The sequence below is a fragment of the Dama dama genome, chromosome 7 (genome assembly GCF_033118175.1).
Source record: "Dama dama isolate Ldn47 chromosome 7, ASM3311817v1, whole genome shotgun sequence".
Classification (NCBI taxonomy): Eukaryota; Metazoa; Chordata; class Mammalia; order Artiodactyla; family Cervidae; genus Dama; species Dama dama.
In genome coordinates, this window is record NC_083687.1 from 13,675,443 (window position 1) to 13,700,719 (window position 25,277).

The window sequence follows — 25,277 nt, forward strand, 5'->3', positions numbered from 1 at the left end:
GCAGAGTTATTGATCTTTTGTTTCTTAACCCCTATAACCTGTAGCCACTCTCCTCCAAAATATCCTTTGGTTTGTGTTACCATTTAACAAGTTATTAATCATCAAACAACTGAGTTTCTCTTAATGGGTCATTCATTATGTGTTTGTGAGTTTTTAGTGTCACCTGTACTTCTTGAATCTCTTTTTCTGCATCACTTACTAACTCCATGATCTTGGGCAAATTACTCAACCTCTCTGACCCTTAGATTCCTTAGCCATGAAGTAGAAATAATAAGGCTTACCTCAAAAAGTTGTTGTGAGGATTAAATGAGGTATCTTTGAAAGTGCTTTTTAAACCATAATGTGGCATACAGCTGGAAGAAGGTGTTTTTACGAGGCCAGTTTGGTTGTAACTTTGGTGTAGTTCTGTTTAAATAATTTTGGTTAAACTTAAAGCCACACTATGGCATTATTGTGCCTTGGGTTAGTTATCGGTTAAGTTGGGACCATGTTAAAATGAGGCAGCCTGTATGCCAGAGGCACTCCCAGCTCGAATCACCTGGATTCGCTTCTTACTGTGACTGCTGGGGTCAAGGGGAAGAGAGAGGTTTCTCCTCCAAGGACGACATCCCCAGATGTGGCTTCTTCCCATTCTGGCTACGAACGCACACAGCCTGTTTCATGTAGAGAGCAGAGCCTCCCTACAGAGAGTTCAGGCTGTCAGCCGTGGACACGTGGGAATTATGGCTGTGGTGTAATGTGCTCAGTTTGCCTGGTAACTCCCCTTCCCAGGCTGCAGATCCTAGTCGTCCTCAATTTGATTCATCTTTTTAACCAGTTCTTCCAGGCCTAGAAAGTATAGGCAGGCTTTACAGTCAGGTATACCTGGATTTGGGCCCAGACTTTGCTGCCTGCTCATGACCTCAGGAAGCCTCAGTTTCCTCATCTGTCTATAGGAATAATAATAATAGTACCTCCATAGGCTTATAAATGAGCCTTAGTAAGAAAAATGGCTGTGTATAAATGGTAGTACAGAGCCTGGCACCTAGTGAACAGCCAATAGTGTTAACCACTGTGTATATACGGGCTTCCCCGGTGGCTCAGTGGTAAAGAATCTGCCTGCCACACGGGTTTGATCCCTGGGTCACGAAGATCCCCTGGAGAAGGGAATGGCAGCCCACTCCAGTATTTTTGCCTGGGAAATCCCATGGACAGAGGACCCTGGCAGGCCCATGTGTCCATGGGGTCGCAAAAGAGTTGGGTACAACAGTGGAACCATGTATGTATGAAGTTACGTTATTCCCTGTGGAGAACAATATTAATAAACTTAGAAAAGCTTCGAAGCTTTTAAATCTTCCCATCACTGTTGCAGGTCTGTAGCTCTTTCTGCTTCCTCTGAGAGGTACCTCGTCACTGTCACGCTCCTCTTTTTTTGTTTGTTTTTGGCTGTGCTGCGTGACTTGCAGGATCTTACTTCCCTGACCAGGAGTGAGCCTGAGCCCCTGTAGTGGAAGCACAGCGTCCTAGCCCCTGGACCACCAAGGAATTCCCTCCTCTTTCATTCTTGAGAGCGGTTCTTACAACCTTATTCTGTCCTCAGACTCCTCCCCCTATAGGTGATGCCAACACCCTCCTCCACGAAGGTCTCTTTCCTAAGGACAGAGCTGACTTCTTTAACTGGCTGATGACTGAGTTTGGGCTCTTGTGAGGTAGGTGTCTCTAATTTCTCGAAGACTGTAAATGGGCAGCTTGGACTCTCTCATGTCTTCTCGCCACAGGGAAAGGCAGCCTCTCCTTCCTCCCTCCTCTCCTCTCCACTGTGTTGGAATGTTTCCTTCCAGTGTCTACTTGCAAAGTGTTCATCTGAGTAATTCCAGTTCTTTCTTTTTTAATTCCAATTCTTATTCTAGTTCACTTATTTTGAACCTTCATCTGCTTCAAATGTATAATGAAAAACTCTAAATGCATAAAAAGATTAAAGGAAAAAGATAACAAACACTCATGTACCCACCACTCAGCTAATTTACCTTCTTCACTTGTGTAGAAAGCTCAGCATCTATCAGACCCTACTCTCAGCATGACCCACCTCTTGGTACAGTGTTTTAATCCTTTCCAGGGTGCGCATATTGCTTCATCCAGTGTTAGACTAGCAGTATCCAGTCCGTTCTTTGACGTGATTTAAAATTCAGCTTGATTTTGAGCCTCTTGATTCATGGTTTATTTAAAGAATTCTTTTTGGCTCATGCAGAGTGGCTTTTGGGATCTCAGTTCCCTAACAGAGATTGGACCCGGGCCCACGGCAGTGAACGCGCCAAGTCCTAACCACTGGACCACCAGGGAATTCCCCAAAGAATTCCTTTTTTTTTTTTTTAAGATTTTATTTACCAAAAGCATTTTGTATTGGGGTGTAGTCAGTTAACAATGCTGTGATAGTTTCAGGTGAACAATGAAGGGACTCAGCCATAGAGCCGTAAAGAATCCTTAAGACTTCAAGAGGGTATTTAGGAAACATCAACCAAGAGGAAAACAAATAACAACCTTGCCCTCCTAAGCACTTCATATCACTCTGTTGGATTCAGCATGCGCAGTCTTGAGGTTCACGTGGTCTCCAAGGAGGAAAACAACATCCTCCTGTGCTTTTTTCCATTCTTTTTTGATGGCAGCTCTTTCTGACACATCTGCCTGTTTGTTCTTGACAGCGGACCCTCTGAGGTGACTACTGCAGGCTGTGGATCTGGGTCCCCTTTCATAGAGGAGAAGCCGTCACAGTGACGAGTCCAGAATGTACAGCCTCAGCGGGTCTACAGAGGAGTAATTTACCTCTGGCTCCTGGGTGGATTTCGGATGAGCAGATTTTTGTGCTGCGTTGCCTCAGTTTTATTTTTTTTTTCTAGTAGATTTAGAAGTACTCTTTCTTTGGGGATTGACGAGAGCCAACAAAACAACCTTTTCCAGTGATTAATAAAAATAATATGCTCATTGTAGAAAACATGAGTAATTCAGAGAAGGTATAGAAATTAAGTGTCACCTATCATTCCGCAGCCCAGAGATAAGCAGTGTTAACGTTTCTGGTCGTTTTCTTCCTGATCTTTTCTGTGCACATACTTTTTAAGAAATATAGAGATCATAAAAAATACATAATTTTGGTTCAATTTTCACTTTATTGAGATCACTTTCTAGTGTTATTAAATAGCCTTCACGATGTGATTTTCAGTGGCATCTGGTGGCTGAACCATAGTATATTTCATCATTTGTAATTTCTAGATGTTTATGTTTGCAGTTTTTAACCAAAGTACATAATACCATTATAAACTGCTTCAGATCACCTTTGTTTGACTCTGATTCTTTTTTTTTCCCTCATACTTTCAACTTTTTATTTTGTATTGGAGTATAGCCGATAAACAGTGCTGAGATAGTTTCAGGTGAGCAGCAGAGGGACTCAGCCATACATATACATGTAACCATCCTCCCCCAAACCCCCCTCCCATCCAGGCTGACGCATAACACTGAGCAGATTCCATGTGCTACACAACAGGTGCTTGTCTGATTATTTTCTTATGGTCAGAGATGATGAGTCATTTTAAGGCTTATGGTAGGTGTATTGCTAGATTGTTTCCCGAAAGGTGGTACAACATACACCCCCACCTGTGCTGTTAGAGAGCTGGTCTCACTACACCTGGGTCAGCACCAAGAGGATGCGTCTTTGAACCTTTGCTAATTTAGTGGAAAATGGTTTCTCGTTTCCATCACGTTTGAACTGTTACATTGTGTAATCTCATGTTATCTCTTGCATCTTGTGTGATATGTTTTCCTTTGTGCGAGGCCAGTGTTTGAAAATATGCCTGTCATATCTTACTCCTTTTTTGGTGTTAATAATAGGGTCATTCCGATGAGCTGTGTGAGTTACCAGTCTGTCTTTATCAATGCTAACAACAGTTATCTTTCAGAATGACTGTTGGACATATCTTGGGAGGTGTCATAGGTATTAGACCAGCCTCCTCTACCTAAAGGGAAGAATAGCTCTTGGAAATGGGGGACTTCAGCTCTTCTGGCAGAGCCTGGTTTTTAGACTAGAGTTGCCCTGCCTTGCCGAGGGAAATAGTGAGGCATTTTAATGATGTTGCTTTCCAGTCCTCAGGTGTAAATTTACAGGAGGCTGTATTCTTTGATTCCCTCCTTGGGATATGAGGGATGCTAGATAAGACTAAATTATAGAAACATTCCAACCACGTAGTCCCCTGGAACCAGAATAAGGGCCACCAGACCTTAAGGGATTCACAGAAAGAAGAAAACTTCAGGGGGACTTCCCTGGCGGTTCAGTGATCAAGACTCCATGCTTCACTGCAGGGGGCGTGGGTTCAGTCCCTGGTCGGGAAACTAAGATCCCGCATGCCGCATGGCACAGCCGAAAAAGAAAAAGAGGAAATTCCAGGAAAACTGGAATGGTCTTCCTGACCCTTAGGACTAGGCTCTCTTTCCTCAACAAGTTAATTGAGTATTTCCCAAACTCAAGTCATGTACCATCTTCACGACTTTTTGCAATATTTTATACTATTATTTATTAAATGCACTTGAAAAAATACTTCTGTACTCAATTAGATTTACTTTTAAAATCAATCTTATTTGTTCTGTAAGTGGAAAACCAAAGTAGAAAATAACCTTAGAAATACAGTGAAACACGAAATAGTCTTATTAAATTCTAAGCCAGATCCTGTTGCTTACAAAATGTTGAACCTGAGGCTGCCCTCACTTTGTTAAAAAATAATCCTAAAGACAGAGTGTTGTCAAACTCATATCCCTCCTCAAGGGCAGCAGGACTTTTAACAGAATAAAAAGAACCACTTGTTCATTTTGAAACTCAATGTTTAATAATAATACACACGTGGGCTACCTAAAATTATCTCCTGTTCTACCAGGAGATGTCCTGCTCTAGAAAATATTTTAGGGTATGTTGCCGTAACAGATTAACTCTGAAATCTCAGTGGATTGACACAACAGATGCTCATTTCTCACCCATGCTTCCAGACCAAGGGAGGGTAAAGTGGGTGTGGAAGGCAGGCTCTGCTCCACATAGTCACTCTGTCATCCAGGCCGAAGGAGGTGCCACCACCTGGAGCCTCGCCAGTTATCACAGCAGAAGAAGGCTTACAGAGAACTCACGTAGGACTTCCCTGGTGGTTCACTGGTTAGGACTCTGCACTTCCATTGCAGGAGGCACAGGTTCGATCCCTGGCAGGGGAAGTTCTGCATGCCCCATTGCGTGGCAAAAAAAAAAAAGAGGGAGAACCCACACCTGTTCTTTACACTTTGGCTCAGAAGGGACTGCCTCACTTCTCTCCTCAGCCTATTGGCCAGAATCAGTAGCCTCACTTAAGTGCAGGGACTGGGAAGTATAGAGGAGCACGTGGAATATTTGGTGAATTATGCTGTCTTTGTTTCATCTGGTTCTGCAGGATAATGCTGGTCTAGATGCTTCTAGATAAGGAATGGATATGGATATTTTTTATTTGAAGAGGGTAATGATTGTGTATGAGATAGTTTGTAATACTGTTAATAATCTGTTAAGAAAAAGCGGTTGGATATGTCAGACTGTTCCTTGGTAACAATGTCTCCTTTCTTAAAGCTTCATTAAAGAACGGTCAAAAGTCAGCACGGTTCCTCTGAAAAGTAAGAAGGCCTCCAGTTTTCACGAGTTTGCCCGGAACACCAGTGATGCTTGGGACATTGGTGATGACGAGGAAGAGGACTTTTCGTCCCCTGCTTTCCAAACTCTGAACTCAAAAGTTGCTTTGGCGACTGCTGCCCAAGTGCTGGAAAACCACAGCAAGCTGAGGGTGAAACCAGAACGGTCCCAGTCAACGACATCCGATGTACCTGCCAGCTACAAGGTCATAAAGTCCAGCAGCGACGCCCAGCTGTCCAGAAATTCCAGTAAGTCCGTCCAGCTCCCCGCCATAGGCTCAGCCTTTTCAGCAGAGCGCACTTTAAATAAAAACAGGTTCTGGCGGGGGGCGGGGCATCCCTCAGATCGTCCACCGGCTGATCCATAAGCGAGCTGGAGCCTGAGGGCCCTCAGGGAACCTCACTGGGCAGTGTGCTCGCTCCGCCGCCCGGATGGCTGCCTGGCCCTGGGACCCGGGGCTTCACTGCCGACACCCCCTGGCTGCCTGCCCTTCTCTCCTTCCTTTCCCTGTGCTGAGGTCCAGAACACTTATGGTGTGGTTGCTTCACGTTTCTTTGGGCCTGGTCAGGTTGAAGTGTGTTGACTAAATGGAGTTGAAGTTGTTAGTGGCTGAATTTCAGAGATGGTTGGCACCGTTCCTCTGCTCTGGGGAAGAGCCCCTAGCAGCAGGTCGTCTCTCTGCTGTTCCTCAGGAACGGAGTCCCAGGTTTGGGTGGCGCAGGAGGAGATCCCACCTTCTTTTCGGGAAACTGGCAGCAGTAACCGGTTGAGAGGATGGAGGTTTTATGAGATGTTTGGAGACATCTCTTTTTAGTATCCATTGCTGTGTCTCATGTTGCCCTAAAGCGTTTTATGGGAGTCAATTCTGAGCTGGAGGGGGAAGTGCCCTCATGCTGGGGAGAGTTGAAACAGCTGACTGTGGTAAAAGGTGAAAGGGAAGTGGAATATCAGAGCCCTGGTGCGTGTCCTGGCTCCTGTTCTAGGAGAACTTCTTTTACAGTTTCAGACAAGGATGTCTTCAGAAAGGAGGCTGTAAGGCCTGGAAAATCATTCCACAGTCACTTCGCATCTCTGATTTGGGCCCCAGTGATGCGCCCAGACAGGCATTCAGTGCCCCCAGGTGACCACAGCTCCTGGATGTGGAAAGTGTCTTCACATGAGACCGAGGGTCTCCAGAGGGTCCCAGTGTGAGGGGAGGCCCCACCACGATCCCTGACGCGCTGCCCTTGTGCAGGAAGGACCACCCGGCGCGCTCCCGTCACGGGGCTCCTCCTGCGGGCGTCGGTCAGGCAGTCACTGATGACCGGAAGCAGTCTTCAGTCTCAGCTCTGTAGTGTGTGGTCTGCGTTTTCTCAGCCCCATGTCACACTAGGCATCCAGACCGAGTACCCTGTGGCCGTTGAGTCTGTAAACCTCCTAATGCTGGTTGATGAGAATTCCCTGTTTAATTGTGACGACTACTTGCTAAGGCCCAAATATGTAAAGAATATGAAACAGTCATGAAAAGATGGTCAGAATTTAAAACTGAGTTTTGTTTGGGGGAGTAAAATAAATAAGGGTTTTGGCGTCAGACAGACCCAAGATAACTCAGCTCTCCCTTGCAAATTACTTAACCTGTCTGAGCTATAGTTCCCTCAAAATTGTGGTAAATTCCTGCTGTAGTATGTTATAAGGATCAAATGAGAGAACATAGGTAACTGTGACCAGTTCAGTGCCTTAGTAAGCAGTCAGTAAATGTTAGCGCTATCCTGCTCATTTCTCCTAGCCACCATGTTGTTCCGAAGTGTCTAGAACCAGACATAGAGTTCAGCTCGAGTCCGTGTGCCTGTTATTTCAGTCATAATCCCGGCAGAACTAAAAGCCAGTTCATTTTGGTGAGAAATGTCGAAGCACAGAGGGCTAGCCTTAGGCCAGAGCCTCTCGTGTTTGGGCCAAAAACAGGTGAGAGCTGTGTGAGGAGTACTGACCCTCTCAGCCCCTGGGGCAGCTGGCTGGGGCCTGGGGCTTCCGGAGAGCAGCCATCACCTTTTTTTTCCGTGGTGTGCTTTTAAAGTGTCATTTTCTACGTGCTCTGAGACGTGGAAAGGGAAGTCTAATACTGCCTTTGACTATGTTGCCAACCCCCCCAGCCCCAAACTCACTATTAGACACCAAGAAAAGTTCCAGGTTGGGATAAAAAGAAAACAATAGATTTTTCCCCTGAAGTCACAAAAAAACTGTCAGATTTGCTTCAGTAGCTGGAGTCTCTGCGCAGAAGGTGCCTTGGTATGTATGATAAACACGCAGCCCTTTCCCTGAGCTGTCGGAGGGCGGCTGGGTCTCCACCCACTGGCTGGCAGCCCCACTGCGGGCGACCTGGCAGCCGCGCCTCTGGAGGAGCCCCGTGCCCAGCAGTCAGGTCTGAGCTGTCTCTGGACCTGCGCTCGTCACACGGCCTGTCCTCTTTCTCTTTCAAACGACCCCTCAGGTGACTCATGCCTGAGGAACCCGCTCCACAAACAGCAGTCACTCCCTCTCCGACCCGTCATCCCTCTCGTCGCCCGCATCTCAGACCAGAACGCTTCTGGGGCGCCCCCGATGACCGTCCGGGAGAAAACGCGCCTGGAAAAGTTCCGTCAGCTTCTCTCCAGCCACAACACCGACCTGGGTGAGTCCCCCCCACCCCCGTGAGCCCCGGGCAAGCTCGGACCTCTCGGTGACTGGAATTCTCAGAGACCCGGAAGCTATTGCTCTTTATTCTTCCTTCTTTTACTTTTCCAGCATCTCCTGATCTGGTGCCCATTGAAGTGACACGCAGGTATCGCAGTCAGAAATACATTAACTAGAAATCAGGGGCCAAGTTAGGCGGGACTGGACTCCATGGCCTGTAGACCCTAGTGCACCCATTCTGGCTTCAGTCTCCTCTACCTCCAGGCGATTCCTCCTGAAATCCACACCTCCTGGTCTTCCCTCCTCCCTCTAACTCTAATCTCTGAGCTGACTGGATCACTGCTGCAGAGCTATGACCTTGGCTGCTCAGGGCTGTTGTTTTGGGCTTTTCACCGGTGCTTGTCGGTAGCTGGCGGTGGTGGTGGCGGTGGCGATGGTGGTCATCCTACTGAAGCGCTGGGAGGCTCCAGGCAGCGCTGGCTGAGGCTCGTTTCAGGGCCCCCATGGGAAGGGCTAAGTCCAACCACACCTACGTCTTTTTGCAGATGAGCTGAGGAAGTGTAGCTGGCCGGGGGTTCCCAGGGAGGTTCGGCCTGTAACTTGGAGACTCCTGTCGGTGAGTTCTGCCCACTGGGTAGAGAAGTGCAAGCCTCACACGGCCCCGCCTGCCTGCTGGGGCTGGTCTGGGGACATCGGTCTTGCCCCATAGACTTCTCTGATCCTAGCCGATATGGGACTGAAGTCCTGTCTCTGCATAAAGAATCACATCCTCGATAGTTTGTTCCCACTCGTGTAGAAGAGCATAGGTTTGTGTGGATAGTCCCGATCTCGCCTTCTCAGCACCAAGGAGGCGTCCAGTGAGGCTGGGTGAGCCAGCTCTCATGTGGGCAGGTCCCACTTTCCCTGTGCTTCCCTCCTTTCTCAGTAGGAATGACTAAGGGGGTTGAAACCCACTTCTCAACCGTGAACAGTTGATAAACGGGCCTCCCTCAGAAGCCTACAGTCGTCACACGTTCACTAAGTCACGGAGCCCTGTGCCAGCCGCTGTGGTAGGAACACTCTGATCTCCTGAGCTCATAAAATCCATTCATTCATAAGGATTTATTGAGGGCAAGCTGTTTAGCGGGCATGATGCCAGGTGCTGTGAGGATACACAGAGGTGGGCCCCGCACAGCTCCGGCTCGCCAGGCGCTTGCTTGCTCTGTGGACGTGTCCCTTCCCTGCCTGTGAGAGGACGACTCTCACTCCTAATCGGCCCCCACCCCCGACTTGCACAGCCTTGGAGTCACTGCCCCTGCTTCTTCTAAGAACTCCAAATGCTATTAGAAGTAGCTGCGGTGAGAATGGAAGGGGAACAAGAGATGTCAGAATTGAGAGTGGGATCTAGACCAGGGATGGCCCAGAGCTGGGGCCAGGAGCGAGGGGCTGCTGCCAGAAGTTCTGTGTCTGGACGTTGCAGCTGCTGTGTCACAGATTCCATTCAGCCTCCTAAGCTGGTAATTCTCAACATTACTGCGGAAAAGAATTATGTAACTAGCACAAGCTCACACGGCTCGCCACTGAGATGCGCCGCGGAGGCTGCCACCTCTCTGTGACCCTGGGAAGGATTGCCTCACACACACACAGCCCCAGGAGTCCTGACTTGGGTCCAGTTCCCTCCCACTGACCTACATTCGCTACTCTACTGTGCCAGGCCCGGAGCTCTGCGGTGCTCCCCAGCAGGACCCACGCCCGGGGCTTCAGGAGTACATAACCCCGAGAAACCCGGCCGGGCTTTATCTGCCCACACGTGCGTCTCACTGAATGAGGAAAGCGCAAACCCTGGGTGGCCAAAACCAAAAAGGGATTTACCCTTGTCCTCTTGGCAGCTTTCTTTCCCTTCCTTTGAAAGTTTCAAAGCCACTGCTCAGGCTAAAATAAAAGTTAAGGATTCATCCAACCAGTGCCTGTCCCCATCTGACAAGTGGTCCTATCTACAGGGTTATCTCCCAGCAAACACTGAGAGGAGGAAGTTGACCTTGCAGCGGAAGCGGGAAGAGTATTTTGGCTTCATTGAGCAGTATTATGACTCCCGAAATGAGGAACATCACCAGGATACCTACAGACAGGTACGTCATCACCTGCTGCCCTTTTGCCCACTCGCCATAATCCTCAGGTGTGGCTCCTGGAAAGTGCTCTTGGGGTACAGGTTTGCCAAGTCTTCAGGCTGCAGTGGTTAGGAATTAAATTTATTCCCAGAACTGTATCCCCTCTTTCTAATTCAATAGCTCTGATTTTAGCCTTCTTTTTTTTTTTTTTTTTTGGCTGTGCTACACGGCATGTGAGATCTTAGTTCCCCAAGCAAGGATCAAACCCATGCAGCGGAAGCTTGGAATCTTAACCATTGAACTGCCAGGGAAGTCCCTAGACATTTTCAATAGATAGATTTTGGGGAGTCCCTGGTCAGTAGCAGTGCTTCTTGGGCTTTAATATGCATAAAAATCACTTAGGATTTTGATAAAATTCCAACTCGGGATTGTGATCAAATGCAGATTCTTATTCAGGAGATCTGGAGTGAGCCCTTCGCTTCCAATGAGTTCCCAGGCGATGCCAGCGCTGCTGGTCCACAGACGACCCTTGCGAGAATAGTCAGGGTGCTGGGACAGAAGATGAAGGATGAGCTCGCTCAGTGAGTCCATCCCTCTGGCCTGTGACATCACCGTGTCCTTCTGACAGCTGCAGTGCCTCTTTGGCTTTGTCTGTCTGTCTTGTAGGAGCCATAGCCGTCAGCAGCCTTAGCCGGGAGAGCCCTACCATTGCCCATAGTGGTCCGTACAGCCTGTGGAAAGGTGGAAGGTGTGAAAAGGGGCCTGATGGTTGCAGAGGGGAAGACACTGGGTGTGGGCAGCTGTCTGCAGTGGGCCCCAAGAGCTGAAGTAGGCTCAGCCGCTGCTGATACAGTCCTTAGGGCTGTTGCTGTGGTTTAGTCCCTCAGTCATGTCCCCGACTCTTCGCGACCCCATCGACTGTAGCCCAACAGGCTCCTCTGCCCATGGGATTTTCCAGGCAAAGATACTGAAGTGAGTTCCCATTTCCTTCTCCAGGAGATCTTCCCAGCCCAGGAATTGAACTCGTGTCTCCTGCATTGACAGGCAGGTTCTTTATTCGCTGAGCCACCAGGCAAGCCTGGTGGGTTATTAGACATTGGTAAATACCAAAAAACCAATCAGCATGACACCTTTGGTAACAGAAACCAGAACTTTCAGTGCCAGTCATTCAACGCCAACTCCCTCTGGTTCCCTGTCCTGGTACAGTTTTGGAGCTTCCCGAGCTCTTTTAGTTCTTACAGACTGCTGAGGATTAAGAATCTGAAAGAGGTGTACACATTTTGATCCTATTTGTTAAATTTAAGTACAGGCCCAGAGTAAAACAGATGCCAGACAATAGGGGAAAGCAGCTGGTTCTCCTGAGTTGTGAAGCCTATTGCTGTTTGGTGTTAAGTGGTTTGTTCAGGGAGGTTTCATTACTGTTCAGTTAGGTGTTGCTGTCATGGGAATGTATTCCACATGGACAGGTAGGTTTCTAAAGCCTTCTAAAGTTCTTTCTAAAGGTAAATTTGACTCTCATTCTTACTCCCGTTGATTCCCAGATCCTAAGAAAATAACTTCTCAAAAGAACAAAGTGGCATTTGTGTTTTTGGATAACGGCTTCTCTCTTTCAGATTCACATTGACATTCCAAGGACGAATCCTCTCATTCCATTGTTCCAGCAGCCTCTTGTGCAGGAGGTGAGGGAGTGCTTCACACTGTCGCCCGCCCCCAACTCCACAGCCTCTGCAGCGCTGTCCCTGGGGGAGTGCTCGGCCCCGCCTCCAGCCTCTGGGCGCTATGGCTAATCCTGATGGTACCCTGCGTTCTGCAGATGGAGCTTCTGTCTTTCAGAGCACTTTCTTGTGGGTTCCCATTAGGTCCTCATAACAAACCTGTGGGCTGAGTAGCGCTTTGAGGGGTTAAGGGACTTGCCCAGAGTCAGAGTCCACCTGGTGACCGAATGAAGACTGGAAGCTGCTAGAATTCCTAGTCCTGTGTTTGCCGTACTTGATAAAGCTGGGAGTAGTGATTGGTGTGTGTGTGTGTGTGTGTGTGTGTGTGTGTCTGGTAACGATACAAAACATAAAATTTACTGTCATAACCATTTTTAAGCATATAGTTTGGTGACATTAAGTGCATTCATATTGTTGTTCATTCATCACCATCATTCGTCTCTACAACACTTTTTCATTTTCCCACACTGAAGCTGTGTACCCGTGACGCAGTAATTTTCCATTCCCCAGCAGCTGCCGTTCTGCTTCCTGTGTCTATGAGTTTGACTATTCTAGGTACCTCAGATAAATGGGATCATACAGTAATTGTCGCTTTGTGACTGGCTTATTTGACTTCGTATAATACCTTTGAGGTTCATTCATGTTGTCAGACTTTCCTTCCTTTTAAAAACAAGCTTATATTCCATTGTATGTATGTAAGACATTGTTGATCTGCTGTTTGTCAGCGGACACTTAGGTTGCTTCCACCTTTTGGGTATTGTGAGCAGTGCTGCTATGGAAGTGGCTGTGCAAGCATCTGAGTCCCTATTTTAAATTCTTTTCAGATACATACCCAGAAGTCAAATTAGTAGTGATACGTTGAGACCTAACAATTTAGCAGTTAGCAAAGCACATGAAAGGTTTCAGTGGGACTATTATCTTTTGACCAAGCAAGAAGTATAAACTCCTTGAGATTAGGGATTTCCTTACGACTTAATAGTAGCTAGGACTCTGGGTGGAAGTGCTCTTTGAATTATGTTTTCACTCATCCTCAGAGTAAAGAATGTGATTTAAAATGCTCAAAATAATTTCTTTTTGACTTTAGATTATGTTCATAATTCTGTTTAAATATAGATGTGTCTAATGATGGGATCCCTCATAACTTACCAGTAGCATAAAGAAGGTTTTGAGGGTCATGCCGTTGTTTTACCTGTAAGAATCAGCTCAAAGGAAGGTGAAAACCCACTCAGGATATCTTTGTGTCTCCCTTTCAGCTTCCCTTGGCTCAGCCCTATTTATTCCTCGTTTTAACTTGAAGATGTTCAGATCTTTCACCTGTGCATGCATCCTTTAAACTTGGAGATAGGGCAAAGTACTTCGTTTAAAAGGATTCTCCAGGCAGTGGAACCGGCGTACAGAGAAAGAAACTCAAACTGCCGTCTTTCCAGTTTTCCTTGAATCACCTTTCCATCTAGCAGACTATAGCCATCATAAACAGAATAAATTGCCAACCAGAGAGCAGAAAATTAAGTAACATTGAATATTGAGAGACTTGCTTTACAAACCTGAAAGATACCTGAGAATTGAGAATAGTGAGAATTACCCACACTAGTAGCAGAGGTGTCTCAGAGGCAGAGAGGCTTGTCCCAGCCCTGTTCTGTAGTGAAGATTCCATGGTCTCCCCAGGTCACCAGGCTTGGCGCTCTTCAGTTCCCATCTCTTTGGCACTTCCACTTGCATGGCGTGTATGTCTGCTTGTCCCATCCTTACTAGAGATGGATGACTGCAGGTCTCCTGATTCTGAATGGCTAGCCTCCCTGCACTTACTCACCAGAGATGTGTGTATTTACGAGGAACTGATAGTTTGAAATAGAAGCGCTGATAAGTCTTTCAAAAGGGCTGAGCTGGAGGAGCTTTTAATAGAGACGTCCAGTCAGACACGGGCCACTGGGTGTGTGAGGATTCAGAGTGGGGCGGGAAACTCTTGAGAGCTTCCTGAACCTGGTGGGTCTGCTTGAGCCCTAGTTTCAAGGGAGGGAGGAGGGCGTTTAGCAGCAGAGGAAAGAATGTCAGAGGGGCCCCATTGGAATGCTGGGCCTGACACAAATGAGGATGCCACACCCTTCCCCTCAGCCCCAGGGAGCAAGCAGGCCCCTCTAGGGGAGGCAGAGAGGCCAGCTCCTTCCAGACGGGGCCTTGCTCACACTGCCTGCAAGGACAGGGGTGTTAATGATGGGAGTGTTTCTCAGCTGGCTTGGCCAGCTGTAAGGCATACTCAGCACGGGATTTGGGCTGGGAGACATCCTTTGTCTCTAGATTTCTCCACATTTCTCCTATACTAGCTAACCAACTCCAAAACCATACAACCATCTCTTTTTCACTTTTCTCCTTGGGAAGTTTTTGCTCCCTCGCGCCTGACCTCCGGGAGGCCTCTTCATTCTGCCCGCAGAGCTGACTGATGGGGCTCCGCAGAGTACACATGCAGTGGAGGCCCCCTCATCTCCTGTCCGCCCTGCACATGGTCATCGTCACCTCTGTCATCCCTCTGGTGTGGTCCAGAGACAGGAGACAGTCCAGTCAGAGCCAGTCTGAGGGATGTGTTGGGCCCAGGAGCTGTGGTCAACAGGCTGAAGCCAGAACGAGTGCCAGCAGGTAGAGAGAAGACAGGGGGAAGCCCTGAGGGTCTAGTGAAAGCAGAGAGGAGGGTAAGAGACTCTGTAAAGGGAACCATAAGGGTCTTTTCTTTCTCTCCAGACTAAGTCTCTGGCCTCTTGTGGCTAATAAACTCAACCCCAGAGGCTTTCCCAGCTGTAGGATTTGGTTCATTTGACTTCCTATCCCCAGCAAACATCTGGGTTGCATCCTGATGTGTGAAATGACTTCCTGCATGTATTGTCTATCACTGGTTCCTAGTCAGACTGGGTTAGAAGTAAATCCAGATCTAGGTCTCCTTCCATCTCAGCAGGGAGAAAGAGGAGGGTTGATAGAGAAGAGATTTCCTCTCTGTACTGTAATGAGCAAAAGAGATTTAGAAAACGTATCAGAACTTAGATATTCCGATAACTTGCTCCTGGAAATAGAGAAACAGCATCTATAAATGAGCACAGTGGCCTGAATTAATGACATCCATAGCAACCCTTTCCCTAAGCCACCATGTCACTCTCCTTTCTGTTTCCCAAATTTATATCACGATGACTAGACACTAGAAAGAGAAGCAAAGGGCAAGAAGTACCTGTTGTTGTTGTTGTTTTTTAGTTGCTAAGTCATGTCCGACTCTAGCAACCCCATGGACTGTAGCCTCGCAGGCTCTTCTGTCCGTGGGATTTTCCAGGCAGGAATACTGGAGTGGGTTGCTATTCCCTTCTTCAGGGGACCTTCCTGACCCAGGGATCGAACCTGCATCTCCTGCATTGGCGGATGGATTCTTTACCAACTCCTGCTTAAAAGCAATTTGTATCTTAGAAACTTTCTGTGTTTACAGACTTCCTTTGTCCCACAGTAATTTTTAAATTTTTCCTACAAATTCTGCGGCAGTGCTGAGTTAAATTGTGAGGGAGGTAAATGGAGGGAGGGAGAGTATCCCCATGATTTAACGTCATGACATCTTTCTTTCTCATTTTCCTAGATCTTCGAAAGAATTCTATTTATTTGGGCCATCCGACACCCCGCCAGTGGGTATGTCCAGGGAATTAATGACCTGGTCACTCCGTTCTTTGTCGTCTTCCTCTCAGAATATGTGGGTAAGAAGCATGAGTCCCAAGTTGAACAAGCTTTTGCTCTTTTTTCATCTGTGGTCTGTTTGTTTTTCCCAAGAGTGCAGCCAGTGGGCACATCTTGCTAAAAAAGAGATAGTGGCTTTAGAATACACAGCTGAACCTGTTTTAACAGCAACAGCAGCCTGGAATTTATCTCTCGAGATGGTCACAGATCTCTGCTAAAAAGACCTGCTTTGCCACAAGAATGGCCAAGTTGGCATATTTATGTTCCACCATAAACAGATGGTTTGATCCTTCGTCTGAGGTTCTTTTAGGATTATTTTGAACTTGACTCTAACACAGGCCCTCACCTGTGAAAGCTGGAATTTCAGATTATACATCAGGCCTCCATGCGTTCATTCACACGCCGTATCTTAGGAGCAGGGTATGGGCCTGCAGAGGCGGCAGGGTGGTGCCAGGTTCCAGCTCACGTTGGAGGCGATGAAATGGGCCAGGGAGAGCTCCAGGACCTTGGTTTCTCCCACTTCCTTCTTCGCCCCTTACCTCACTGTGTTCTTGTTACTTTTTTTTGTTTTTAAGTTTAAGGGAGATAGTTCTTTTTAAAGAGTTCATTAATTTATGGCTGCACCGGGTCTTCATTGCTGTCTGTGGACTTTCTCTAGTTGCAGCACTCTCCAGTTACGGTACACCGGCTTCTCATTTCAGGAGCTTGTGTTGTTGCAGAGCACGGGCTCTCCAGCGCGAGGGGCTTTAGAGTTGTGGTGTGTGGACTCAGCATGCGGCTCATGGGCTCTAGAGGGCAAGCTCAGTAGTTGTGGCACATAGGCTGAGTTGCCCCGTGGCACGTGGAATCTTCCTGGACCATGAATCAAATGCATGTACCCTGCAGTGGCAGGTAGATTCTTAACCACTGGATCATCAAGGAAGTCCCCAGCAGTTAGGTTTTCTTACAGTGCCAGCCACACTACTCCAGCCAGGCCTAAATCAGGCAGTCTCAAAAGGCGTTGAGGATTCTCCGCTTCTCCTGTTGATTCCCTTAATCTCTTGTTGTTTTGCAGAAAGTTTTCACTTTTGTCTCAGGTTCAAAGGATTTGTTAACAAAAGAAGCCACTCGTTATATTCAAATAAACAATACCAGTATTTATTAGGCTTCCCTGGTAGCTCAGCTGGTAAAGAATCTGCCTGCAGTGCAGGAAACCCCAATTTGATTCCTAGGTCGGGAAGATTCCCTGAAAAAGGGATAGGCTACCTACTCCAGTATTCTTTGGCTTCCCTGGTGGTTCAGCTGGTAAAGAATCCGCCTGCAATGAGGGAGACCTGGGTTCAATCCCTGGGTTGGGAAGATCCCCTGGAGAAGGGAATGGTTATCCCCTCCAGTATTCTGGCCTGGAGAATTCCATGGGCTGTATAGTATTGCAAAGAGTTGGACATGACTGAATGACTTTCACTTTCAATATTTATTAGAGAATTATATCGCTTACTTTCAATATACTAACATTAAAAGAAAAGAGAAATAGAAACAGCAGAGGATACATCATCAAGTTGGGTTTTGACCAACATCCATAAACTCAAACTGCCCTGGAAGTGCCGTGTCACAGCACATCTGGAGTCCCAGTTGGGCAAAGGTCCAGGCAGCGTATCCCCTGCACGGGTGAGACTTCAAAAATTCCATTTCGGGGTTCCACTTATAATCCCAGGATGCAAACTGATATCGTCATCAATCTGTGAGCAAATTGCATCTCTGGTTTCATGTTAATGCTGTTTGTTTTGTTGTGAAAAACTTGGAATGTCGTTACGCCTGGGGCTGGGTGGGCCAGACCCCGTCCAGGGGCTCCACAGTCTAAAAATTCAGCCCCGTCTTATCTGTGGTGCTGCCAGACTTGCACTCACAGCACGAAGTCAGGGCGGCGTCCAGGCAGGATGGACGCAGGTCAGAGGCCTGCTCTGCTTTGTCTCTGAGGCCAAACGAGACCGTTCAATTCCCTAACACTTGTGCTTCGAGATTCACGGGAAAACCCATCTGTCATGCGGCCTGATGTTTTTGTTCTCTTATCGGTCAAAAAGAAGCTCATGTGGGAATCGGAACGTGGGAAAGGATTTTAGGAAACTGTCCGTCTCCTCCGCCCCTTTTCTTGCCTCATTAGTGGCAGAGCTGGGACTAGAACCCTTCTCTTCAGGCCCTGGGGGTGGTAGGTAATGAGATGATGCCATCTCAGGGGGTAGGTCAGTCATGAGAAGGGGGCTGGCTTAGAGTCCCTTGGAGTGGGGGGCACGAGAGATGTCTCACTTGATCTTTCCCTTGCAGGTTTTCTGGTGGGACCAAAGGGATGGTGTTTTGGGCTTTCATGAGGTAGCTTTTTTTTTTTTTAGTGATTTCAAAAGGAAGGCAACCAAATGATGTCATTCCTTGTTCTGCCTTAAGTGACAGCGACCAGGGCAGACCTGGGAGTAAAGATGAAAATCACACTCTTGTCCACACTGTCAAGTCACCCTAAGCAAAAGCATATAAATAAAGCTTTTGCTGGAGAACTTTTATTTTCCTCTCTTATCAATTGATCAGTTTTTGCAAGTGCCTTCATTCTGTGTGTGTAACTTAATTATAAAGAGCAGTGCAGCTGATGCTTTGGGATTTGATTCTTGCAGGAGTACTTTTCTGAAATGGTATTGAAGGATGAGCCTTCTTGTTGTTATTTAGTTGCTAAGTCGTGTCCGGACTCTCTTGTGACCCCATGGATTGTAGCTCACCAGTCTCTTCTGTCCATGGGATTCTCCAGGCAAGAATACTGGAGTGGGCTGCCATATCCTTCTCCAGGGGATATTCCCGACCCAGGGATTGAACCCAGGTCTCCTGCATTGGCAGATGGAGTCTTTACCACTGAACCACCAGGGGAACCCAAGGATGAGCCCAGGAAGATATTAATCCATTCATTAATCTACATTTGAGGTCTAGAGGCTGGCATGCCGCATTGCCAGATATTATGCTCGTTTAGGAAATCCTCAGCAGCTGCAGTTCTAGTTGGCTGTTAATTATCTTGTGAGCTGTCATTTGTGTGTTTTTTTTTTTGTCCCCAATTTTCCTCCACCTTCTATAGGCACCCATCCCATTACTACCTTAACTCCGTCAGCCCCACTGTGCGCTGTGCCTTTCTCTGATAGGTCTGACTGCATTCTGATCTGTGTTTGGTTTGTCAGCCCCACCTGCTGACCAGTGGAATCATTGCTCACCCACAGCGTTTACACAGCGAAGTGTGGGCTTCTCTGCCCCTCCTCAGCAAGGAGGCCTTTCTGAGTAAGGCTGCAGTCAGCCTCACCTCTGCAGCAGCCTTCAGATAGGTCTTTGGTGCCTCCTCCCAGAGCTAGGAAAGTGGAGCCCATTCATGTTTTACGAAAGCTTTAATTATATTACAATTCTAAACATATGTAAAAGTAGAAAAAAATAATACCATAAACCCTCATACACTTGCCACCCAACTTCACACCTCTGTCAATTCTTCACTCACTCACCTTTGTGAGTAAGCAAATCTCAATGTGAAGCAACATATAATTTCATCCATAAATACTTCCATATGTGTCACTCAAAGATCATGATTAAAGAAATTCACAGCCATAATGTAATTATTACATCTGCGAAGTTATAATAGTTCCTTAATATAGTCTGATGTACAGCAGTATTCAAGTTTTCTTGAGTCCATAAATATATTTAACATTTTGTTTGAATCAAGGTTCAGATCAGGTCCACACATTCTACTGGTTTGTTGATATATCTCTTAAGTCTCAATCTATCAATTCCCATCCATCTCTGTTATTTTCCCAGTTTTCAAACTGGGACTTTGCCATGCCAACCAGTAATATTACAATGATTTTTAAAACACTTTACCATTTGCAAAGTACTTTGACCTGATTTCCTTTAGTAGCCCCCAGTATCTCTTTAGAGTAGATATATGAACCCATTTTACAAGTATGAGAAATCGAAGACTCAGATATGTAATGAGTTTCCCAAACTCAAGCCTCCATCTTTTAACCTGAATGCTTGTGCTCTTTGGGCTTCCCTGGGGGCTCAGCGGTAAAGAATCCATCTGCAACGCAGGAGACCTGGGTTCCATCCCTGGGTTGGGAAGATCCCCTGGAGAAGGGAAAGGCTACCCACTCCAGTATTCTGGCCTGGAGAATCCCATGGACTCTACAGTCCATGGGGTCGCAGAGTCAGACACGGCAGAGCGACTTTCACTTTCACTTGTGCTCTTTGTATGACTTGAAGGTATCGCAGTTTAGATGTATCTTCTCCATTCTCTGCTGCAAAGCATGCGGCACATTTCTTGTTACTCCTTGCCTCAAACAAAAAACCAAAATAAGCAAAAAACTACAGTAGAAGTACTTGCTTGTTTAAAAAAAAAAGATCAAAACAATAAAGAAGTGTTATTACCCCACCCGTACCCTCCACCACAAGAGATAACACCCTTTGATGTGTATTTTTCCAGCCCTTTTCCTGTATGAGAACAGACCTGCATGTTATTTTTCTTTGTTTTGCCCAGAAAAATAGAATCAGACTATCCATACTTTTCTCAATCTTTCTTCCTTTCACTCACAAGTATCTGGCCAGCTTTCCAGGTTCTGACATACAGGTCTGTGTTGTCATTTTCAGCAATTCCATCTATTTTCATTTAGCTTTACTATAGTGCAGTGAGCAGTTCTTTTATGGTAGGGCATTTAAATGGTCTATAATTTTTAGCCATTATAGGTAACATTTTAATGAATATCCTTATGCATATTTTCTTATACCTTTGTCTTGAAATACATGTTTTTCTGAAAGAGCGTCCATAGAAGTGAATCTGCTAGTCCTAAAAGCATGCCTAATAGATGCCACTAACTTACACTGCAGAGAGGTTTACGGCAGTTTGTACTCCAACCACTAATGTTTAGGTGCACTTTTCTTCACATCCTTATTAGCAAGTCTAATTGTGGTTCACCAGTCTGGCAGATAAACTGCGGTTTGTGTTTCAGTTTTTATTGCCACTTACTCGTCAGCGAGGTGGTTTATCTTTTGTGTATTGGCATTTGTTTCTTTTGTCATCTGGTTGTTCAGATATTTACACTTTTTTTTTTCTTCTATTGTACTGTTGGTCTCGTTTTTTAAGAGCTTTATGTGGATTAGATATACTCATTTTTCATCTGTTATGTGTTGCTAGCATTCAACCTTTTTTGACACACCCACTCCGTGGGAATTCTTTATGGTTCAACCTAGTATTTTTTCCTCTCCCAGATCATCATTTATCTTTTCAACTTTTATTATGTCTCCTTATATAGCTCTTCCTAATTTTTATGTAGTCAAATCTGTCCATTCAACAGGTGTTCATTGAGCTTCTACTCTATGCCAGAGGATAGAGCAAATAAAGGGAACAGGTGTGGGCCCAGCCCCCTTATGGAGCATCCCATCTAGTGGGGAGCTGAGGGGCTCACAAAGAAGTAAGTCATTGCAAAGCATGACATGAGAGAAATACCGCATCCTCTGAGGTTTCTAGATTTGGTATGTTGCTTAGGAAGTTTTACCTTCCCCACCGCAATATTATAAAGATGCTCTTTCATGTTTTCTTTTAGTACTCTTGTGGCTCTGATTTTACATTTAGATTTTTAAATTCTATTAGTAAAATTTATTTTCTTTCACAGTGGGGTTGATATTTAAAGTTACTATTCCAGCTGGATACTTCATTATTTATCACTGTTTTTATATAGTACATACTTTCTTCACTGGTGTGAAATCTCTCTTCAAAATATAGTATAAATTCCATTATTTACATGGTTTTGCTTGTTTCTATTCCATTTATCTCTATTTCTATGCATCTTCCCAGGTGGCTCAGTGGTAAAGAATCTGCCTGCCAAAGCAGGAGACTCAAGAGATGCAGGTTCAATCCCTGAGTCAGAAAGATCCCCTGGAGTAGGAAATTGCAACCCACTCGGATACTCTTGCCTGAAAAGTTCCATGGTCAGCTGACAGGCTGCAGCCCACAGGGTCACAAAGAGTCAGACATGAATGAGCGCGCACAAGTGTGCGCGCGCGCGCACACACACGTGCGCACACACACACACACGTACTATGCATGTACCACACAACTTGGATATTTGAGCTTTAGAGGGTGTTTTATTAGTATTTCAGGACTGGTCTATTTCATCATCCTTTTTAAAAAATTGTCTTGACTCTTCTTCCAGATGAACTTGCCTAGTTCAGGAAATAGGGAACCTACCTACTTCAGGAGGTAAGAAGAATTTTTATTGGAGATGCAGTAATTTTACAAATTAGTTTTGTGGGTTTTTTTTTTTTTTTTATAGCAGCTTACTGAGATGTCATTCATATATCATATAATTCACCCGTTTAACATGTACAATTCAATAATTTTTCGTATATTTATAGAGTTGTATAACCATCACCACAGTCAATTTTAGAATATTTTCATCAACCCCAAAAGAAACTCTGTACCTTATATCCATCAATACCAAGCCCCCCCAACCCCCTCTACTCCTACCCGCTCTTACTTTCTGTCTTTGTGGATTTGCCTTTTCTAGACATTTCATCAAAATGGAATCCTATAATATGTGATCTTTTATGTCTAGTTTCTCTCATTTAACTTGTTCTTGAGATTCATCCAGGTTGTAGCCTGTGTCAGTACTTCACTCCTTTTTTATGGTCAAATAAGTATTCCATTGTATGAACATACCATATTTCATTTATCTGTTCATCAGTTGCTGGATATAAATTAAGCTTCAAAGAAACAAGGCATACAGACTTCTCTCCAGCCTCAACACCTTTCCTGAACACAGACTCAGCATTGTTTGTGGCCTCCAAGAGCAGTTCCCTTGTCTGAGGAATAATGCTGCTCTTCTCCCTTGCTCTAATAGTGCCGTATCCCAGGAAGGCAGCTGCTGTGAAAGGTATTTTGTTATGACTCTCCCTACTACGGGAGGCCTCCGGGATCCTTCACCCAGGGAACAGGCCAGGCAGGTGTCCCCAGGCAGCCTCGCCCACCGCCTCATCTGCCTGAGCTGTAGCATGGAGGATGTGCCCTAGAAGAGCTGTGGGACCCACAGGACCTTGTTTGGCCTCTCTCCTTTCTCCTCTGCTATCTGTTCTCTATTACTCTTTAAAAACATTTTTAAAAATATGTATTTATTTATTTTTTGCTGCATCAGGCTCTAGGGTACACAGGCTCCATAGTTGAGGCGCACGGGCTTAGTTGCCCACAACACATGGAATCTTAGTTCCCTGACCAGGGATCATCCTCATCCCCTGCGTTGAATGGCAGATATTTAACCACTGGACCACAAGGGAAGTCCCTCTTCTCCGTTACTTTTATAAAGTAGCACCTGAGCTTGCTTCATGCTTCGTGTCATATTTGTTGTAAAATAGCTGAAAATGGGGAGATCCGGTGACTCCCCTCTGTTGAGAGAATTTTTCTGTACCTAACTTAGCCCCCCTCCCCGTCAGTTCCCGTTTTTGTGGGTTTTTTTTTGCTGAAACCCACAGCTCGCATTGAAGTGGGTCCTCTGTGGATAAGCCAGCTGTGTCTGGGTCCAGCGGTGACAGTGCTGGAGGGTCACCCTTGGGGAGATACAGTCTCTGGACCGTGACCCCTGAGACAGTTAAATACCTCCAGACTCTCCAAAACCCTTTTGGACTTAGATGGCACTATTGATCTAATTCAGAACATAATGTAATTGATAGTAGAGTCATCACCAGAATAAACTGTGTAACAGCAACTGTGTAAGCGATGTGAATGAGGAATTGTCTGGAAGAGAGGGACCCATGACATGTTCTGTTTTCAAAAGAAGAGCGATGGCTGGTGATTTCTTTCATTGCAAAATGAAACACTAATGAATAACTCTCCCCCTTCTCTGCATGAAGTACTACAGCAGGATTTTCATTTCAGGTTTTTCTTAGAAGCACAGTAGCAATTGAAGTCCCAGAAGGGAAGTCTTAAAACCTCTGACTCATGTTCCCTGCATGACATTTATGCTCAGATATGTCGCAGGTAATGCTCAAAACCCTTCAAGCTCGTCTTCAACAGTATGTGAACCAAGGACTTCCAGATGTACAAGCTGGATTTAGAAAACGCAGAGGAACCAGAGATCAAATTGCCAGCATCTGTTGGAAGATAGAAAAAGCAAGGGGATTCCAAATAAATATCTGCTTCATTGACTCTACTAAACCCTTTGACTATGTGGATCACAACAAACTGTGGAAAATTCTGAAAGAGATGGAAATACCAGACCACCTTACCTGTCTCCTGAGAAGCTTGTATTCAGGTCAAGAAGCAACAGCTAGAACCTGACATGGAATAGCAGACTGGTTCAAAATTGGTAAAGGAGTACAACTAGGCTGTATATTATCACCTGGCTTATTTAACTTCTATGCAGAATGTATCATGCAAAATGCTGAGCTGGAAGACTCACGAGCTGGAATCAAGATTACTGGGAGAAATATCAATAACCTCAGATGTGCAGATGATACCACCCAAATGGCAGAAAGCAAAGAGGAACTAAAGAGCCTCTTGATGAGGTTGGAAGAGGAGAATGAAAAAAACTGGCTTAAAATTCAACATTCAAAAAACTAAGATCATGGCATCTAGTCCCATCACTTCATGACAAACAAATGGAGATAAAGTGGAAACAGTAACAGATTTTATTTTCTTGGGCTCCAGAATCACTGTGGATGGTGATTGCAGCCACAAAATTGAAAGATGCTTGCTTCTTAGAAGAAAAGCTATGACAAACCTGGACAGAGTTTTAAAAAGTAGAGACATCACTTTGCCCACAAAGCCCAAAGCTATGGTTAGTCAAAACTATGGTTTTTCTAGGAGTTATGTATAAATGTAAGCATCGGACCATAAAGAAGGCTGAACCCTGAAGAATGTATGCTTTCAAACTGTGGTACTGGAGGAGACTCTTTGAGAGTCTCTTGGACCTCAAGGAGATCAAACCAGTCAATCCTGAAGGAAATCAGTCCTGAATATTCATTGGAAGGACTGATGCTGAAGCTGAAACTCCAATACTTTGGCCACCTAATGTGAAGAACTGACTCATTTGAAAAGACCCTGATGCTGCAAAAGGTTGAGGGCCGGAGAAGGGGGTGACAGAAGATAAGAAAGTTGGATGGAATCACTCGCTCAATGGACATGAGTTTGAGCAAACTCTGGGAAATAGTGAAGGACAGGGAACCCTGGTGTGCTATAGTTCATGGGGGTCACAGAGTCAGACACGACTTAGTGACTGAAGAACAATGACATGTCATAAATGACCAATTAGGATTAGCTTGGATACTTGACAGGGAACCCCAAATACCAGTACCTTAAGCAAGAGAGAAAAGTTTATTTCTCCCACATTAAAAGTAAGGAGGTGAGTAGTCCGAGGCTCCATGATATCAGAGATACAGCCTGTCTTTGTTGTCCTGCCATTCTCAGCATGTGTTTTCCTACTCGTG

General features: G+C 45.8%; 1 protein-coding gene across 1 annotated transcript in view; it reads left to right on the top strand.

Moving 5' to 3' along the window:
• Window positions 1–25,277, top strand: part of TBC1D22B (TBC1 domain family member 22B) — a 67,198-nt gene that overhangs the window by 16,093 nt on the left and 25,828 nt on the right. The window contains exons 3-8 of the mRNA XM_061146600.1: window positions 5,603–5,910; window positions 8,130–8,309; window positions 8,857–8,927; window positions 10,291–10,419; window positions 12,012–12,077; window positions 15,718–15,832. Coding sequence (XP_061002583.1) covers window positions 5,603–5,910; window positions 8,130–8,309; window positions 8,857–8,927; window positions 10,291–10,419; window positions 12,012–12,077; window positions 15,718–15,832 — 869 coding nt within the window. The remainder of the gene's footprint in view (window positions 1–5,602; window positions 5,911–8,129; window positions 8,310–8,856; window positions 8,928–10,290; window positions 10,420–12,011; window positions 12,078–15,717; window positions 15,833–25,277) is intronic.